General features: G+C 45.4%; 1 protein-coding gene across 1 annotated transcript in view; it reads left to right on the forward strand.

Moving 5' to 3' along the window:
• CRYL1 (crystallin lambda 1) overlaps positions 1-19,694 on the forward strand; it is a 55,044-nt gene that overhangs the window by 12,962 nt on the left and 22,388 nt on the right. Inside the window, exon 3 of the mRNA XM_040266811.1 lies at positions 3,540-3,666. Coding sequence (XP_040122745.1) covers positions 3,540-3,666 — 127 coding nt within the window. The remainder of the gene's footprint in view (positions 1-3,539; positions 3,667-19,694) is intronic.

Consider the following 19,694-nt stretch of genomic DNA (forward strand, 5'->3'; position numbering starts at 1 on the left):
TTCTTAATATCTTCTGCTTCTGTTAGGTCCATACCATTTCTGTCCTTCATCGAGCCCATCTTTGCATGAAATGTTCCCATGGTATCTCTAATTTTCTTGAAGAGATCTCCAGTCTTTCCCATTCTGTTGTTTTCCTCTGTTTCTTTGCATTGATCACTGAGGAAGGCTTTCTTATCTCTCCTTGCTATTCTTTGGAATTCTGCATTCAGATGCTTATATCTTTCCTTTTCTCCTTTGCTTTTCGCTTCTCTTCTTTTCACAGCTATTTGTAAGGCCTCCCCAGACAGCCATTTTGCTTTTTTGCATTTCTTTTCCATGGGGATGGTCTTGATCCCTGTCTCCTATACAATGTCCCAAACCTCTGATCTATCAGATCTATCTATCTATCTATCTATCTATCTATCAGATCTAGTCCCTTAAATCTATTTCTCACTTCCACTATATAATCATAAGGGATTTGATTTAGGTCATACCTGAATGGTCTAGTGGTTTTCCCTACTTTCTTCAATTTCAGTCTGAATTTGGCAATAAGGAGTTCATGATCTGAGCCACAGTCAGCTCCCGGTCTTGTTTTTGCTGACTATATAGAGCTTGTCCATCTTTGGCTGCAAAGAATATAATCAGTCTGATTTTGGTGTTGACCATCTGGTGATTTCCATGTGTAGAGTCTTCTCTTGTGTTGTTGGAAGAGGGTGTTTGCTATGACCAGTGCATTCTCTTGGCAAAACTCTATTAGCCTTTGCCCTGCTTCATTCCGTATTCCAAGGCCAAATTTGCCTGTTACCCCAGGTGTTTCTTGACTTCCTACTTTTACATTCCAGTCCCCTATAATGAAAAAGGACATCTTTTTTGGCTGTTAGTTCTAAAAGTTCTTGTAGGTCTTCATAAAACTGTTCAACTTCAGCTTCTTCAGCGTTACTGATTGGGGCATAGACTTGGATTACTGTGATATTGAATGATTTGCCTTGGAAACAGAGATCATTCTGTTGTTTTTGAGATTGCATCCAAATACTGCATTTCAGACTCTTTCGTTGACCATGATGGCTACTCCATTTTTTCTAAGGGGTTCCTGCCAACAGTAGTAGATACAGTGGTCATCTGAGTTAAATGCACCCATTGCAGTCCATTTTAGTTCGCTGATTTCTAGAATGTCGACGTTCACTCTTGCCATCTCCTGTTTGACCACTTCCAATTTGCCTTGATTCATGGACCTAACATTCCAGGTTCCTATGCAATATTGTTCTTTACAGCATCGGACCTTGCTTCTATCACCAGTCATATACACAACTGGGTATTGTGTATGACAGAAACCTCAGAGATTGTCTCTCCTTAAAAAAAAAAACAAACAACATTTAAACCCAAGTCCTCCTTGGTGTGATGGCTTGTGATGGCTTCTTCACCCAGCTATCTGGTATCAGGAGAGGCCATACCCGCCTAAGGGGTCTTGGACTCCTTGTCTTCGCCATGAAGCTGCTTTTGGTTGAAAATAATAAGAAATCTGTATTTCAGTGCATCTTTCTGGTGGGTTTTTTTTTTTTTCACAGTAACAGTAGCAAAAGAGTTTCCCTTCCTCTATTTGTGGCTAAAACAAAAAGTTTGAAATGCACAGCTTTAAGGAAGAAACAGGACAAGGGAGCTGGCTGACCCAAGTGGGCCCTGGCGTCCCAGGAGTGCCAGCTTCCCAGGGGAGGACAGGACAAGCAGGGCCTCCATGGGTGCCTGGGCTCAGGGGTCACCTGCAGACCCTTGACCCAGGTCTGTCCCTCCCAGTCAATGTTCCCATACTCAGCTGTGCCACTCCCCAGCATTTCTTACAGTCCCCAACCCAGTGACCTGAGACCCAGACCCCTCAGGTCACCAGCCATGCTTGAACCATCGCCCCATCCCAGGGCCTCCCCGACCTTGGCTGACACCCCGCGCCCTGGATCGTAAACCCAGCTTGCTGCCAAGAACTTCAACAGCTTAATGATAAACCTGCAGCCTAAAACTATGTGAGAGTGACTGAGTCACTGGCACAGGAATCCAGAGAATGTTCTGGAGCCTGTGTGTGTTTGCTCATCTGTGTATTTAACGTGTCCTGAGTTCCAGGCAGGACACACTGCACCATCTGCCAGGCCGAGATGGGAATGTGGGCCCAGCTCAGGAGTCTTCACCCTGTCTGGTCCATATCTCCAGGCGCCTGCTCTCAGCCCTCTCCCCAGAGGCACTGAACTGAGGCCCAAGAAGCCCTGCTTTCTGCTTCTATGTCCCACAGGCATTGTTGAGGGGCAGGGGGAGGAGGCTGTGCCTTGAGGTATTGGAATCTTAGTTCCCTGACTAGGGACAAAACCTGTGCCCCTGGCAGTCGTTAAGCTCAGTCTTAAGCACTGAGAAGTCCCCTGTCTTAATAACTGTTGTGTCCATTTTGGCAGTATTAAGTACATTCATAGTGTTGTACAACCATCCATCCGCACAACTCTTGTCTTCTTAAAAAACTGAAACACTGTCCCCATTGAAGAACGACTCCCCTCCCACAACCCCCATTCTCTCTGTCTCTGTGGATTCTGTCACTACAGGTCCCTCATATAAGTGGAATCACATGGAATTTGTCCCTTTGTGATGCCTTATTTCACTCAGCATCGTGTCCTCAAGGTTCATCTGTGGAGTAACAGGTATCAGAATTCCCTTCCCTTTTAAGGCTGAGTAACATTACATTGTCACTGCGACAAAAGTCTGTGTAGTCAAAGCTATGGTTTTTCAGTAGTCACATACAGATGTGGGAGTTGGACCATAAAGAAAGCTGAGCACCAAAGAATTGATGCTTTTGAACAGTGAGTGGTGTTGGAGAAGACTCTTGAGAATCCCCTGGACGGCAAGGAGATCAAACCAGTCAATCCTAAAGGAAATCAACCCTGAATATTCACTGGGAGGACCGATGCTGAAGCTCCAATACTCTGGCCACCTGATACGAAGAACTGACTCATTGGAAAAGGCTCTGATGCTGGGAAAGATTGAAGGCAGGAGGAGAAGGGGGCAACAGAGGATGAGATGTTGGGCATAAGTTTGAGCAAATTCCAGGAGATAGTGACGGACAGGGAAGCCTGGCGTACTGATGTCCATGGGGTCACAAAGAGTCAGACATGACTGAGTGACTGAACAACAGCATTCCATTGTGTATCCATTTATCTGTCTGTGGATATGGAGTTGTCCCTATCTTTTGACAACTGTCACAATGCTGCTGTGGAAATGAGGGTACAAATATCTCCACTTTTACCTTCGGGATGTAGGCCCAGAAGTGGGATCGCTGGCTCACGATAGTCTTGTTTTTTATTTTCTGAGAAAGCACCTGATGTTGGCCACACTGGATGCAGCTGTTAAGGCCGGGCCAGCGGTGCTGGGGTTCATTGCTCCAGGTTCTCACTGCACTTGGTTTCTCCTCTGCTCTTTCACTGCTAAAGGCCGCACCATGCTCTGCTTCGCATTTCCTGCTGATGGGTGAAGCAGACCTCTGACTTTGAGTTGTTTGGAATGCTCATGGCTCACTCTCCACTGCTTTCCAGGAAGGAGATGAAGATGCTGGAGCTGTCGGGGTACCTGAAAGGCGAGCTGGGCGCGGAGGAGCAGCTGTCACTCATCAGCGGCTGCTCTGACCTGCGGGAGGCAGTAGAGGGCGCCCTGCACGTGCAGGTGAGGGGGGACACCTGCCTGCCCGGCTGGCAGGGCCTGTCCCCTGGGTCCTTGGGTCAAAGGCAGGGGAAGGCGTGGGGATCGTGAGCCCGTGGGTGCGAATGGCATTCACGTGACCGGAAACACTGTCTCGCCAACCCCCTTCCACCCCCGGTCACCCACTACCCCTTCCCCGGGATGGAGTTCTCTCTTGGGGTATTAGAATGTTGAGCAAAAAGAACGTCTTCTGGACAGCTACTACTTCCCTATTTTCGTCTAACTGGATGGGAGACTATGTTGTTGTTCTGAGATATAAGAGATCGCCTAAGAGAAACCCTTTAGTGTCTTGCAACGTTTGCATTTACTTTTTCCAACGACTTCACTCAGAGAATCAGGCCATCCCCACCACTGAGGACACTCCAGGCCCAGTGGACTGGTGGCAGCTCGGTGTCCACACAGGCTCCAGCCCGCCAGCGCCTGAATGCAGCTACTGCCCCATGAAGACCCGGTGTCTCCCGGCTTCCAAAACGTGACACTTAAGCTGCCCAGGGTTGACGGGGCCTTGCTCCTGAGCCCCTCCTCGCCCCATGTCCAGCCATTGCTGGTGTCTCGTCTGGTCTGTGACGCTGGTTGAGCTGAGAACTGGGAGCAAAGCCAGGCCTGAGCGGGGCTCCTGGTGCAGAGGCCTCAGGCCTGACACTCCTCCAGTCCACATGGTAGACTTCCTCGTCTCCTCCCGCTCTTTCTACCGCATCCTGTGTCCCACTTAGTAAAGGGTCCTCTTTCTACCGCATCCTGTGTCCCGCTTAGTAAAGGGTCCAGGATGGATGCCAACCCGGCCCTGAGCTGTGAGCCCCTTGTCCTGGCCCGCTGAGGCCTCCATTCCCGTTCTCGGTGGTTGTGGTCACCTCAAGTGACCCTTATTCCAGGCCGGGCTCCCTTGCTTCCAATGAGAACAGTAGGAAACCCCTTTGGGGATCAATTTGATACATGATATTTACATGATGGAAGTGAACGCTTACAATGACGTGTATGATGTGACCTGACAGGTGAGCATGTGACATGTCACCACACATTTCCCAGAACAGGGGTGTCCACTTGGGTCTGTCTCCACTAGAGTGACTTGGCTTCTTTTCTGAACAGTTTCCAGTGCCCTTTGCTTTTTCCTCTGAGACGTTTGCTGTACTTTGTAATCTGTGTGTGATGATGGCTGGACAGTTTCATCTCCAGCCTCAAGTACTAACTGTCAAGCCTTCTGTTGTTTCTTTTCTTCCCTGCAGTGGTATGGTACGATCCACGCGGTAACTGGCAGTGTTATTTTTCTAAAGCGATCTTTGTGTGTGTGTGTGTTAATGTCTCAGTCGTGTCCAACTCTCGTTGACTCCAAGGACTGCAGCCCACCAGGCTCTTCCATCCGTGGAATTCTCCAGGCAAGAACACCAGAGTGGGTTGCCAGTTCCTTCTCCAAAAGCAATCTTTATAAGGCTTATTATAAATTTTCCAGCACTAGCCACTGCAAGGGAAGCCCTGTGGCTTAGTGGTAAAGAACCCACCTGCCAATGCAGCAGACCTGGGTTTGAATCCCTGGGTCAGGGTGATCCCCTGGAGGAGGAAATGGCAACCCACTCCAGTATTCTTGCCTGGAGAATTCCGTGGACAGAGGAGCCTGGATGGAGTCGAAAAGAGTGGGACATGACTAAGCAATTGGGCATGCACACATGCAGCTATTGCAAAGTCATGCCCCAGGTATAATTAACATGTCTGTGTTAAATTTCTTTCTCTCTGATCCCATAAAAATTAAAAAAAAAAAAAAGGATTCTGGGTCTTCCCTGGTGGTCCTGTGGTTGGGACTCAGTGCTTCCATGGCCTGGAGCCCAGGTTTGATCCCTGGTCTGGGAACTAAGATCACAAATGCCACATGGAGAAAAAGAGAAAAAAGACTTGAACCTAAAGAATCAAGGCTTAGGGCTACACTTGCTCTCCAGGGGCCTCACAGCACCTCCAGTCTTAGTGCTCAGAGACCTCCTGCTAGCTGCCTCCTCTGAGCAACTCTGTATGGCTCCCTCTTTCCTGTTTAAGGACAAATTCTCATCGTAGAAAAATTCACCTAGGCTTTTTGGAGACTTTTTTTGTTTATAAAAAGAAAACGATTGTTACTTTAGGGAATTGCCCAAAGGCAGGAGGAGAGCATGTGAATTAACACAAACACTTCTTTAATCACAAACCTTCTAGTAGTGCGAGTTACTGAGCCCTGGGAATCACCGCCCTAGAAATGCAAGTGGTCAATTTATCTTCCACCTAAGTCCCAGTGGGCGGACGCCTGGGTCAGAAGGTTTCCTCTGCTGAAACATGGGAGGGAGTGAGAATGGAACCTGAATTTCTAGCACTTAGTGCAATTTTGAAATCAAATCTGGCCTGGCAAGAAAATCTAGCGTGCTGGAGAAATAAGTGTATTCTGAAAAGTTTCTAAAGCATTGACTGTTGCAGAGCATTAAGGGTCATTAGCTATGACACAGAGGCTTTATCTCATCTCTGCAACTTTTTACCTAAGATCCAGGTAGTTAGCTGGTAGGAGCCATGGGAATTTTGGTCATTGAATTGTGAGCTCTAAATGGACTTTCCTTATAGTCAGCACAGACAATTCAGATGTGTTTCTCCATGTCAATGTGAGAGTTTGCATTTGAACCTTTACCTCTAAAACTGAGAAAATGCTTAGTCATTTTGGTAAGGACTTTGAGATTGTTAGTAATTACAGGAAGCAGTGTTCGTAATAAATACTATGGTTTAAAATTTATACATTTGCAAGGTCGGCCTTTTTTGGTCTTCTTCCACTGACTGAGACTCAGAGTGATCTTCCTTTTGGTGGGAGTCCGGGGAGAGGGAGGGTGGCAGCACTGAGTGTGCCCAGGAGTGCATGTTGAATCCTGAATTTCATTTTTCCTGTTCCATGTGTGTATTAATTTGTAAAATCGGATTATTATTCACATATAATAAAAGCTGGCAGTTTTAGTGTTCAGGTCTGTGTGTTCCGACAAATGCATGTGGTCATGTCACCACCCTCCCCCGTCTACCCCCGCCCTCCCCAGCTTCAGAGCAATTCTGCCACCCCACAAAGTCCCCTCCTCCCACTTTGCCGTCTGGCCTGGGCCAAAGCCACTGGTCTGGTTTTGTCCCTGCAGCTTTGCCTTTTCTGTAATGTGGTACAATGTGGACTCACCAGGACTGCATGTGCTTTGTTAGATTTACACATAAACCTGTCCTGATTTAGATGCTACTGTAAATAGTACCTTCACAAAATTTCAGCTTCTGCTTGTTCATTGCTAGCACATAGTACTATAGTTAAAAGTGGGTTGTTTGATTTATTTAAATTGGGAGGGTTTTCCATATATCTTTGTTATTGATTTTGAGTTTAAATCTGTTCTAGTCTCAAAACAAACTTGACGTTATTTCAATTCTTTTATTTTGCTGAGGCATGTTTTATAACTCAGAATATAGTCTATTTTGGTGAATATTCCATGTGCAGTTGAGAGAAATATATTTCAGAGTGTAAACTCAATTTCTCCTGAATTTTTTTCAATTTTATTTATATTTATTATTAAATATTATTTATTTATTTATTTATTTTGGCACAGCAAGCAGCATGCGGGATCTTAGTTCCTGACCAGGGATGAAACACGTGCCCTCTGAAAATTTCAAAAGTGGTACACACACACACACACACATACACACAAATGGCTTACACTTGTAGAGGAAAGAAAAGAAGCATAAAGACATTATGAAGTAAAAAGTGAAATCCCTCTTCCTTCATCTTCCAACCTCTGGGGGTGAATATTGTGTGGAGAGTCTGAAGTTTATTTATCCAGAGTTCTATAACTCTTGTTATCATATATTACAGACTTAACATTTTAATAACATGAATCCTATAATGGTATAATGTTTTTGACTTGATTTTTGTAGTTAGTAATATATTATGACTTTCCCCCCCATGTCCTTACATACTGATCTACCTATTAGCGTTTTTTTATAGGTTGGGAAATCATTTGCTTGTACACTATCCAATTATTAACTAAATAATGTGTTTTTAACCATTGACCATTAATGTTTAGAAATAAAACAATTTAACACATTGAAATAATCTTTATGGTTTGAAGACTACCTTACCATATGACCCAGCAATCCCACTACTGGGCATATACCGTGAGGAAACCATAATTGAAAAAGACACACGTACCACAATGTTCATTGCAGCACTATTTACTATAGCCAGGACATGGAAGCAACCTAGATGTCCATCAACAGATGAATAGATAAAGAAGTTGTGGTACATATATAAAATGAAATATTTCTCAGCCATAAAAAGAAACACACTTGAGTCAATTCTAGTAAGATGGATGAACCTGGAGCCTATTGTACAGAGTGAAGTAAGTCAGAAAGAAAAGAACAAATATCATGTATTAGGACATATATCTGGAATTTAGAAAAATGTACAATTTGCAGGGCAGGAATAGAGACATAGACATAGAGAACAGACTTTGGACACAGCAGAGGAAGGAGAAGGTGGACTGAATTGAGAGAGTAGCATTGATACATTTACATTACCATATGTAAAATAGCTACCTAGTGGGAAGTTGCATATAACACAGGGAGCTCAACACAGAACTCTGTGACCATCTAGAGGGGTGGGATAGGGTAGGAAGTAGAGGGGAGGCTCAAGAGGGAGGGGACACATATTATACTTATGGCTGATTCACCTTGTATGGCAGAAGCCAATACACTATTGTAAATCAATTATCCTTCAATTAAAAAATATTATAAATTTTTTAAAAAGGCATTATACATAGTATTTCGGCCTCTGAAAGTTTGTGTGCTAATAAAGCCTACTCTAAAGTGCGTGTGTGTGCTCAGTCGTGTCCAACTCTGGGACCACATGGACTGTAGCCCGCCAGGCTCCTCTGTCCATGGGGTTTCCCGGTCACGAATACTGGAGTGGGTCGCATTTTCCTTCTCCATTACTCTAATATATGGTCCACAAATTTTAAAAATAAATAAAGGCCAGATAGTAAATGTTTCAGGCTTTGAGAGCTGAGTACAGCCTCTGGCATACTTTACAGCCCTTCAGAAATCTAAAAGCTGTACTTGGCTGGGGGCCGTAGACTGTTTGGCCTGGATCCCAGCCTGCTGGCCCTGCTCCAGTTTGTTGAGGTGGTTTCCTCCCTACGACTTAGGGAAAGGAGTCCACCATTAGCGCGTCTAGGCTGTGGGCCTTTCCTGCTCTTCCTGGGGGCGCGTCTCCGCGGCAGTTTCCGGGTCTGCGTTTGCCGCGCGTTCTCTTGCTCCCCCTGGCCTCCGTGTGCTGCACTGCAGGATCACCGAGCCGGACTGAGTCCCATCCGCGTGGAGTCAGGGAGATGGAAACCAGCACCTCACACCCCCGAGGCAGACCAGTGGATGTGCCGCTCCTCCCGGGGAGAGGCTGTGGGCTGGGCTTTCCCTCCCGGTCCTGGCGGGGCTGGCTTAGGGGAGGCGCTCGTGGATGACACCCACCTTCACGCACTCATTCTTGTCTGTGCGCACGCCTGGCCCCGCCGCCTCCTGGGCTGTGGCCTCAGGTGAGCCCCCGTCTGTCCATGTCCATCTCCTGCTTTCTCTGCAAGGCCCCTGCGCAGGTGGGATTCGGTCAGTCAAAATCAACGTGATCATTCTCAGTGTTTTTACAAATGACACCTGATTGATGATCGCTGTGTATCATTCTTCTGTATTTTGAGTTGTGTTTTCATTGAAAATGGAACCTCGAGGTTTAGACCCGTCTGGCCCTTGGTGGCTTGTTGCTGGTCTTGTGAGTTCCCCTCACCCTTGTAAGTGCGGCCAATTAAGACGGAGGATTTCAGGATCACCAGTGTGGGGTACATAGATCTCCAATGTGGGTTACATTGATCTCCAGTGTGGGGTACATTGATCTTTAAGATGCTTATTAAATTGATAAATGAAAACAGGTATTTCACTAGCCAAATTTGTAGCAACAAACATGTCCTTGTCCCAACACTGACATTTGTAATTTGGTTCTAAAGTTACTGTGAAACTGAATGAGCAACCCTACTTCCCCCTAAACTTTACAAAATAGAAGCTCAGATCTCTCTTTTAAAAAAGCACAGTACCACTCTTTTGGAAAGAAGGGGTGACACTGTAACAAATCCTGGCATGGTGACATAACATCGATTGTATATAATATAAATATAAATAGAAATCTAGATATCTCTGTGTATCTAAACCTTTCTTCCTATAGTTAGGAACTTAATTATCCCTTATGCCTTAGGAATTGTAGGTTGCTAAATTAATGCTCAAAGTCAAAATAAACAAGTATCTAATATAAACATTTTTATTTTATGAAATCTGTTAAATGGAATGTATAGACACCAACCAAGGAAATTATTTTTAATCTTATCATTCAGTTGAAAATGTGGTAAGCCCATTCAAAAGTAGCCATGGCATGCATATTTAGTGCTTGGGATGTGAGAGTTGTACCATAAAGAAGGCTTAGTGCATAGGAACTGACGTTTTTGAACTGTGCTGTTGAAGAAGACTTTTGAGAGTTCCCTGGACTGCAAGGAAATGAAAACCAGTCAATCCTAAAGGAAATTAACCCTGAATATTCAGTGAAGGACTGTTGCTGAGGCTCCAATACTCTGACCACCTGATGGGAAGAGCCAACTCATTAGAAAAGACCCTGATGCTGGAAAGGATTGAAGGCAAAAGGAGAAGAGGGCAGCAGAGGATGAGATGGTTCAATAGCATAACTGACTCAATGGACATAAGTTTGAGCAAATTCCAGGGGATGGTAAAGGACAGGGAAGGCTAGCGTGCTGCAGTCCATGGGACTGCAAAGAGTCGGACATGACTTAGTGACTGAACAACAACAACAAATAGTAAATACTTTTGCAATTGTAATATTATTTTCCCTTTTTTGCTCTTGGTGGTGGGTGGTCATTGTTTACCAAGAACCTTAGGTATTATACTGTGCATCATGAAGTCCTTCCTTTTTAAGAGATATATTTTAAGGCATATGAGAATTTTGGAATTTAATATTAATAAAAACCACCTGGGGCAAAACTCCATGCTAGTGAAAGTTCGAGGGCCCCGTGTCCCGCAGTGAGAGCCATGGAGGCCTGGGGTAGTGTTTGTTTTCCCGCCAGCTCTCTGGCTCTGGCTGTTCCTGGTGGCACAGGCACCCAGCGTTCAGATCTGCTTACTCTGAGCTACCCTGATGTTTATTTTCATTTGAAGTCAATATTCCAAGACTTGCTGCCCAGCATATCTGTTTGAACAACTGGGGGAAAACATAAGGAGGTTTCTTTCAAGTTGGTGACTGTCCCCTTTTAGGATTGGGTTCAGACCAGTTGCCCAGGGGAGAGCCGCCTGCCTGACACATGGAAGCCTGGTCACCAGCACAGCCCTGACGGATGGTGTGTGTTGGGCATGGAGGCCTTCCTCGAGGAGGCGCTTTCACACTAACTTAGAACCCTTTGAGGACCACCTTGTTCCAGGTGGTCCTCTTGTTCTTTCCTGAAGTGACCCTCGGAAGGCTCAGTTCGGCTCTGACAATGTGTCACTAGTGACAGTTACTTACGTGAATGGGTTTCCACGCAGTGATCCTGCATAAAGCCAGCTGTTAACAGCTGAAAGTGCCAGAAAATATGAAACACGTGTTGTCCCTGCCTTAAAACTCCAACTGGTTTCTGTCCTGAAACAGAATGGCTCTCTGAAGCAGTGGTTGAGATCCAGCTGCTTCTCCTTATAGATTCAGGGCCCACACCCACACTTTCCTGGGTGTTCAGTTCAGTTCAGTTCAATTCAGTCGCTCAGTCGTGTCCGACTCTTTGCGACCCCATGAATCACAGCACACGATTCAGGACAGGCCTCCCTGTCCATCACCAACTCCCAGAGTTCACTCAGACTCATGTCCATTGAGTCAGTGATACCATCCAGCCATCTCATCCTCGGTCGTCCCCTTCTCCTCCTGCCTCCAATCCCTCCCAGCATCAGAGTCTTTTCCAATGAGTCAACTCTTCCCATGAGGTGGCCAAAGTACTGGAGTTTCAGCTTCAGCATCATTCCCTCCAAAGAAATCCCAGGCTGATCTTCAGAATGGACTGGTTGGATCTCCCTGCAGTCCAAGGGACTCTCAAGAGTCTTCTCCAACACCACACTTCAAAAGCATCAATTCTTCATCACTCAGCTTTCTTCACAGTCCAACTCTCACTTCCATACATGACCACTGGAGAAACCATAGCCTTGACTAGATGGACCTTTGTTGGCAAAGTAATGTCTCTGCTTTTCAATGTGCTATCTAGGTTGGTCATAATTTTTCTTCCAAGGAGTAAGCGTCTTTTAATTTCATGGCTGCAGTCACCATCTGCAGTGATTTTGGAGCCCCCCAAAAATAAAGTCTGACTCTGTTTCCACTGTTTCCCCATCTATTTCCCATGAAGTGATGGGACCAGATGCCATGATCTTCGTTTTCTGAATGTTGAGCTTTAAGCCAACTTTTTCACTCTCCTCTTTCACTTTCATCAAGAGGCTTTTTAGTCCCTCTTCACTTTCTGCCATAAGGGTGGTGTCATCTGCATATCTGAGGTGATTGATATTTCTCCTGGCAATCTTGATTCCAGCTTGTGCTTCTTCCAGCCCAGCATTTCTCATGATGTACTTTGCATATAAGTTAAATAAGCAGGGTGACAATATACAGCCTTGACGTACTCCTTTTCCTATTTGGAACCAGTCTGTTGTTCCATGTCCAGTTCTAACTGTTCCTTCCTGACCTGCATATAGGTTTCTCAAGAGGCAGGTCAAGTGGTCTGGTATTCCCATCTCTTTCAGAATTTTCCACAGACTGATGTTTTTATTAACTGTCTGCTGCCTCCCTAACCCCTAAGGAGGGAATCCCCTTCTTTAGAGATGAAGAGTTGGAAACGGATGTCCTTTATTAGAGCATCATGGTACAACGGAATTACCCTGTTACCTGGACCCAGTTAACCTGATACATTTGGGGTACTTTCCTGAGACATTATTCCTGAAATGTTAGAATAGGTGAGAGTCATTTAAAAATGAGAAATGAGAAACAAGTTATCTTGAGTCCTGCCACCCTCACAAAAGACCTGTTTTTCTTTTTATTTATTTATTTGGCTGTGTTGGGTCTTAATTGCGGCACTCGGGACCTTCTTTGCGGCTCACAGATCCCCTTGTCACAGCTCACGGACCCCCTAGTGGCAGCTCAGGGACCCTCCCTAGTTGCGACTCACGGACCCCTAGTCACGGTTCACTGACCCCCAAGTTGTGACTCATAGTCCCCCAGTCGTGGCTCACGGACCTCCTAGTCGTGGCGCACGGACCCCCTAGTTGAGGCACACAGACCCACTAATTGAGACGTGTGGACCCCCTAGTTGCAGCCCTTGGGCTTAGTTGCCCCTCAGCATGTGGGATCTTAATTCCCCGACCAGAGATCAAAGCCACGTCCCCTGTATTGCAAGGCCAATTCTTAGCCACTGGGTCACCAGGGGAATCCCATGGTACTGATTTTGGTAATGTATTTTCTAGCCTATTTGGGGTAGATTTTTTCATCACTGGCCTAAAGAAGACACAGAATATGGCAAACGCTATGGTCAGTCATTGCCGACAGCGTCAAACTGCAGCTGCCTTGGTGTCTCCCTGGTGCGTTTTCTTTCACATCTTTGGTCCAAGCGTTCAGCTGGGAGCAAGTGCGTGTGTCCTAGAGGTGTGAGAGCTGTGCCTGGGGACGAAAGACGATTCTGGCTGGAAAGGACTCTCTGGAGGGAAAGCCCATTTTGTGTAATATTCTGGGGCCTGACTCTCATGCAGGGGAGATGGGGAGAAGGTGCTCTGGAAGCCTCCAGTCTGGGTGAGATGGTTTGGGGCATGGAGTGCACCTCTGTCTGCTCAAGTTGTCACCTGTTTTAGGTCAAGAAAAGGATGGGAAAGGCTGGCGCCCTGGGAAGGCCACAGGGCACTTCTGCCTGTCAGAAGCTTACACCTTTGGGAAGTAAGCGGGACTGGAAGTAAATTGAACACACAGCTCAGAGCAGGGAGGGACGAGGGGAGGGTGCGAACGATCTTGGGGACGGGCAGCTTCTGCACGAGGTGGTGGGGAGTCTTCCTACATGTCCTTCTCGAGTAAAATGAAGCACCATGTGTCTTAAGGAAACTTCTGCTGCAATGACCAGAAAGTTGTAGAATGGGAGTCCATCTGTGGGGTGATCTGATTTTTCAGAGGGAAATGCTGGGAAAAGACACAAGTATCTTGGAGGTGGAGTTTTGTGAGGTTTATCCTTTTCCTTGGCCACATTTTCTAGATTTTCCGCAATGAACGTGTATTACTTCTGTGGTAAAAAGCACACGGACCCCCTGGCAGGTGCTCTGGGAGCAGCTGAGCCTGTGGTGGTCAAGACCCGGACTTGGGAGACAGACAGATGCGGGATTCACGGCCTGGTGCATCTCTCCCTCAGTACACAACAAGTTTCAGCGCGTTCTCAGCTGTGCAGGAAACAGCTGTCTCTTTTCTAAGACGTGGGTCATACACAAAATGATTATCCTGAGAATTAAATGAAAAGGTGTACAAAGCACATACCACATACCCGCTGCTGCTGAAATGCTCAGGAAACACCAGAGTTTCTTATGCCAACAGCTTACGTTTTTTTTATACCTAAGTTTGAGCTGGCCAGTTTTGGCTTTATTTCTTGTTGTGAACTGAGCGTGAATGTACGTTTCCTGTAAGCATTAGAAGAATCATGTCTGTGGCTTTGTGTGCTCAGTTGCTCAGTCGTGTCTGACTCTTTGTGACCCCCATGGACTGTAGCCCACCAGGCTCCTCTGGTGGAGCCAGGGGAATGTCCATGGAATTCTCCAGCCAAGAATACTCGAGTGGGTTGCTGTTTCCTCCTCCAGGGGATCTTCCTGACTCAGGGATCAAACCCATGTGTCCAGCGTCTCCTGAACTGGCAGCCTGTTGCTTTCAGTTCAGTTCAGTTCAGTCGCTCAGTCGTGTCTGACTCTTTGCGACCCCATAAATCGCAGCACGCCAGGCCTCCCTGTCCATCACCAACTCCCGGAGTTTACCCAAACCCATGTCCATCAAATCGGTGATGCCATCCAGCCATCTCATCTTCTGTCATCCCCTTATCTTCCTGCCCCCAACCCCTCCCAGCATCAGGGTCTTTTCCAATGAGTCAACTCTTCGCATGAGGTGTTGGTACCTCCTCTGGGAGCTTGCCCAGGCCCAGGTGGGCTGCCCGACCAGGGCTTGTCCAGCCTCCTGCACACTGAGAACCTTGGCATGGGGCAGTGGCTGGGCCTCCCCAGAGCCAGCCGGTGACACCTGCCAGGCCTGCCAAGAGGGAAATAAGCGCTTCATTATTACGTTAAATGGCCTGTGTGAGTACGTGATGCATCTCAGCTCCTGCAGCTGCCAGGAAAAGGTTCCCACGTCTTCCTGGGAGGCCTGGCTGGGCCCCAGGACCCTCTGTGGTGCTCAGACGTGTCAGTGTTGATCTTGTTGCTGGTTTCCAGCAGCAGATGTGGTCATCGCTTGCTGTGTGGGTGCTGGAAGGGCATCCTAGACGCCCTAGACAGAGACTGTGTCTGTACCCTGATTCTCCAGACGTTTCCTGGTACCTCACTCACCCCTGTCACCTCCCGCCCCCAGGCTGCTCCTTGCCATCAGCACCTGATCCTGCTCCTTTGGAGTTTGGGGTCCCGCTTTTGTTCTCTTTGCTTTAGATTCTGTCTAGTGGGCTGTTCTAAGCAGTATCCCCTCCACCCCCACTACCCGCCGTACAGTCAGCTGCTGCTGCCCACAGGGTTGGGGTGGTTCACAGACCCTGCTCCCTGCTTCCCTCCCCTCCCAGCACCCCTGAGCTCTTGTTTCTTTAATAGTTTTGTTTGTTTGTTCTTTTAATGTGTTTCCCATAACATTTATTTCTGTTTAATGATTTTTTTTTTTTTTTTGCTATACTGCATGGCATTTGGAATCTTAGTTCCCTGACCAGAAATTGAACCTGTGCCCCTGCCTTGGAAGTGAGAAGTCTTATCCACTGGACGGCAAGGGAAGTCCCTGTTTCTTTAATAGTTTTTTTTTTTTTAAGAGTGACATTCAATACATATTTTTAGTGGCTTTGAGAGATCCACACTGTGATTCTGGGCTGTAATTTCTGGCAGAATGGATGCTGATGGCTCCTTGGTTAACAGGTGTCCTTGGGCCCAGAACTGCCTGCCCTGTGTGGTCGTGGTTGCCACAGGCCCAGTGAGACTTGAGCACTAGACAGGTGCTGCAAACTGACACAGGTGTAAAATCCCCACTGGATTTCAGTGACTTACTAAGGAAAAAAGAAAAGGATGTAAAATATCTCAATAGTTTTTAACACCGATTACATATTAAAATGACAATATTTGGGTATATTGAGTTGTTGTTTAGTCGCTCAGTCATGTTCGACTCTTTATGACCCCATGGACCGCAGCACACCAGGTGTCCCTGTCCATCACCAACTCCCAGAGTTTATTCAAACTCATGTCCATTGAGTCAGTGATACCATCCAACCATCTCATCCTCTGTCACTCCCTTCTCCTGCATCTTTCCCAGCATCAGGGTCTTTTCCAATGAGTTGGCTCTTTGCACCAGGTGGTCAAAGTATTGGAACTTTGGTTTCAGCATCAGTCCTTCCAATGAATAAAATGACGATATTTTGATATATTGAGTTAAATAAAATTTATTGGTATAACTAAGTTCATTGGTTTCTTTCTGCTTTCTTAATGTGGCTAGAAAACAGCGTTGCGTATGTGACTCACGTTGTGTTTCGTTGGGTGGCTGGTCTGGAGCATGAGGTCTCCTTGGCCTTGCTTTATTAGTTAACTGTGGTCCCTGTTCCCCTGGCCAGGGCCTGCCCTTTTGGTTACTGTTTAAAGGAAAGTAACCGCATGTTTTACTCATCTCTGCGCATTTGATCAAGCCTCTGCCTGGAGCTGTGCGCTATGACTCTGCTAGCACATTTGTCTTCAGATGTCTGGGAATATTCTGAGTGAATTATCTGTGACTGTACTGTATGACACCATATCGACGATGCTGTTGATTGTAAGGTGTCTTCCAATGTGAGAAACACTAAGGAAAACAAATGCATCTTAGAAGGTGACCCACAATATTCTCTAACCTTTGACCTATTTGGTTTTTTGAGTTTCTTCCTTTAGTTAATTTGTAAATGATAAAATGCTTTGTAATGTTTTGCAAAGTTCTTTAGAATTACGGACTTGGTGTCAGTGAGTTGGAGGAGTCTGGCTTCGGAGGGGGGCTCCTTACCCAGACTCTCTGCCTCAGCCCCCTCCACTGTAAAATGAGGCGATCATGGGGCTGCTCCATTGTCATAAGAACTGAGCAGGTGTCTTTTGAATTAAACGAGCTCCTTTTTATGAGCACCTGAGCAGGGCCTGGCTCAGAAGAAGTTGGCAAATTGGGCTCACCCTTCAGCCCCTCAGTATCCCCATTTACGACAAGGGAACCAAACTGACCAATGTTAAACATGTAGTCAGTGGTAGGTCAGTGTTTATCTTCTCGTATCAGATTGGGTTTCTGAGCCAGAAGTGAATGTAAGATTTCTGGCTCAGTGATGCATTTTCCCTCACAAACCTGAAACTGGATGAATGTTGCATCTCATGTGAACTCTTTCCCATATCAGCTATTCTCAGAGTTAGAGAGACTGGGCAGGTGGGTGCTCAGCCCCAGGAAAAACACCTGGAATTGCCCAAACCTTTGGATTTTTCACATTAGCAAGTGAGAAGTTGGAATTTTTATTTCTGATTTTTAAATCTTGGTTCAGGTTTTCTTTTTTCTTTTTAATATTTATGTCATTACTTATTTGACTGCGCTGGGTCTCAGTTGTAGCACATAGGATCTTTTAGCTGTGGTATGCAAACTCAGCTGTGGCATGCAAACTCAGTTGTGGCACGTGGGATCTAGTTCCCTGACCAGGGATCCAACCCAGACACTCTGCACTGGGAATGTGGAGTCTTTCCTAATCACATTGTGACCATATGTGACCTCTGACTGCAATCTGGTCTATTAATTCTGCTTGACACTACTGTTCCCTTTGAGAACTTCCATGAGTATTTTCTTCTTGACCACTTCCGTTTTACTTCCTTCAAAGACGTTTCTCTCAGGCTGGTGGATATGTATACAACCCTGTTGTTTCAATGGTGACTTAGCAAGTGTTAGAGTTTTATATCCAGTCTTCATTACAAAACACATTTTTGGTAGGAGGAGGAGGTCTAACAAAGGCTTGACATAGATGTAAAAATACTTAACAGAATATTAGCAAATCAGATCTAAAAATATACATAGATAATTATATATCATGACCAAGTAGGATTTATCAAAGTTATACAAGGCTGGTTCAATACTTGAAAACAAATTAATGTAATCCATTACAATGCACTGCTGTTATTTTTGCTTTGGATGTTCACTTATATTTTAGAGCAATTGAAAACAAAACATCTATTTTATCTTCATTTACTCCATTTCCAGTGTTCTTCATTTCTTTATATAGATCCAATTTTCTCTTTGGTTAGTTTTTTTTTCCTTCTGCCTGCAGACTTTCCCTTAAAATTTATTCCTATTCTTAGATTCTCAGGTTGGCTTGGAATGAATTCCCAAACTTACTGTTTTTCTCGGAAAAGTTTTTGTTTCTTTATTTTTGAAAGATGTTTTTACTGGCTATAGAACTGTGAGTTGACAGATATTTTTTCTTTCAGCACTTAAAAATGTCACTCCATTACTTTCCATCTTCTATGATCTCTCAAAAAGTCTTAATTTCATTCTTGTATATATTATGTTACTTAACACTTGCTGGCCTAGGAAGGGTCTTTCTCTGACTGCCTTCAGTATTTCTTTGTCTGCCTTACTCAGCAGTTTGAACATAACATACCTCTTTATCCCCAAATCCACATCCATGTGTGTGGACTCGGGGTAAAGAAGGGTATTTATCCTGCATTGTGTTCTCTGAGCTTCATGCTTGTGTAATTTGGGATTTTCTTTAGTTTTGGAATATTCTCAGCCATTATTTCCTTGAATGTTGTCTTCTGCCCCATTCCCTGTCCCTAGAAATGTTTGGATTTCAGTCACACATGTGTTAGATCATTTGATAATTTTCCTACAGGTCCTGGATGCTCTGTATATGCTCCTCAATCTTTTTGCTCTTTGTTTTTCACTTTGGCTAGTTTCCACTGACTGATCTTCAAGTTCACTGATTCTTTCCCAACTGTGTTGAGTCTACTGATGAGTCAGTCAAAGGCATTCTTCATCTTTGCTCCTTTGTTTTTCATTTTTAGCATTCTCTTTGATACTGTCTTCCGTTTCTATTTCTCTGCTGAAATCACCCATATGATGTTGTCCACATTTTTCACCCCAGAGCCTTTAATATTTTTTAATCACGGCTACTTAAAATTCAATGTCAGATTGTACCAGCATCTGAATCATACCAGGATCTAGTCCTGTGATCCCTCTGTCTCTTGGGTGTGCACTTTTTTGTATGCCTCATGATTTTTTGTTTTTGAAATGTGGACATCTTGAGCAGGACAGCAGATTTACACCTGGGATTTGACACGCCTTTCTTCCTGCAAGGCTTTTATTATAAGGATTTGAGTTGATCTAGTTAGGAGTTGGGCAAGTTTTAAGGTTTGCAAGTTCCTGTAGTCACCCTTGGTGCATACAAGTTTCAAATCCTTAAGCAATACCTGTGTTTAGGGTGAGGACTGGCTGCCAGAGGGTTTTCTCCCTCAATATGTTCTCCACCCTCAACTTTCAGTCTTCCCTTTGCAGTGCTCTCAGAGAGAGAGTCTCTTTCCATGTTCTTGCTCTGTCCCTTCCCAGAAGTGTTCTTTTCTCACTAGTTACTTAACACTTGCTGGCCTAGGAAGGGTCTTCTCTTGGGATTCTGATTAAGCCTTTGTCTCAGGCAGGCTTCCCTGGTGGCTCAGATGGCAAAGAATCTGCCTAC

Source organism: Oryx dammah, unplaced genomic scaffold, assembly GCF_014754425.2.
Source record: "Oryx dammah isolate SB20612 unplaced genomic scaffold, SCBI_Odam_1.1 HiC_scaffold_24, whole genome shotgun sequence".
In the NCBI taxonomy this organism is placed as follows: Eukaryota; Metazoa; Chordata; class Mammalia; order Artiodactyla; family Bovidae; genus Oryx; species Oryx dammah.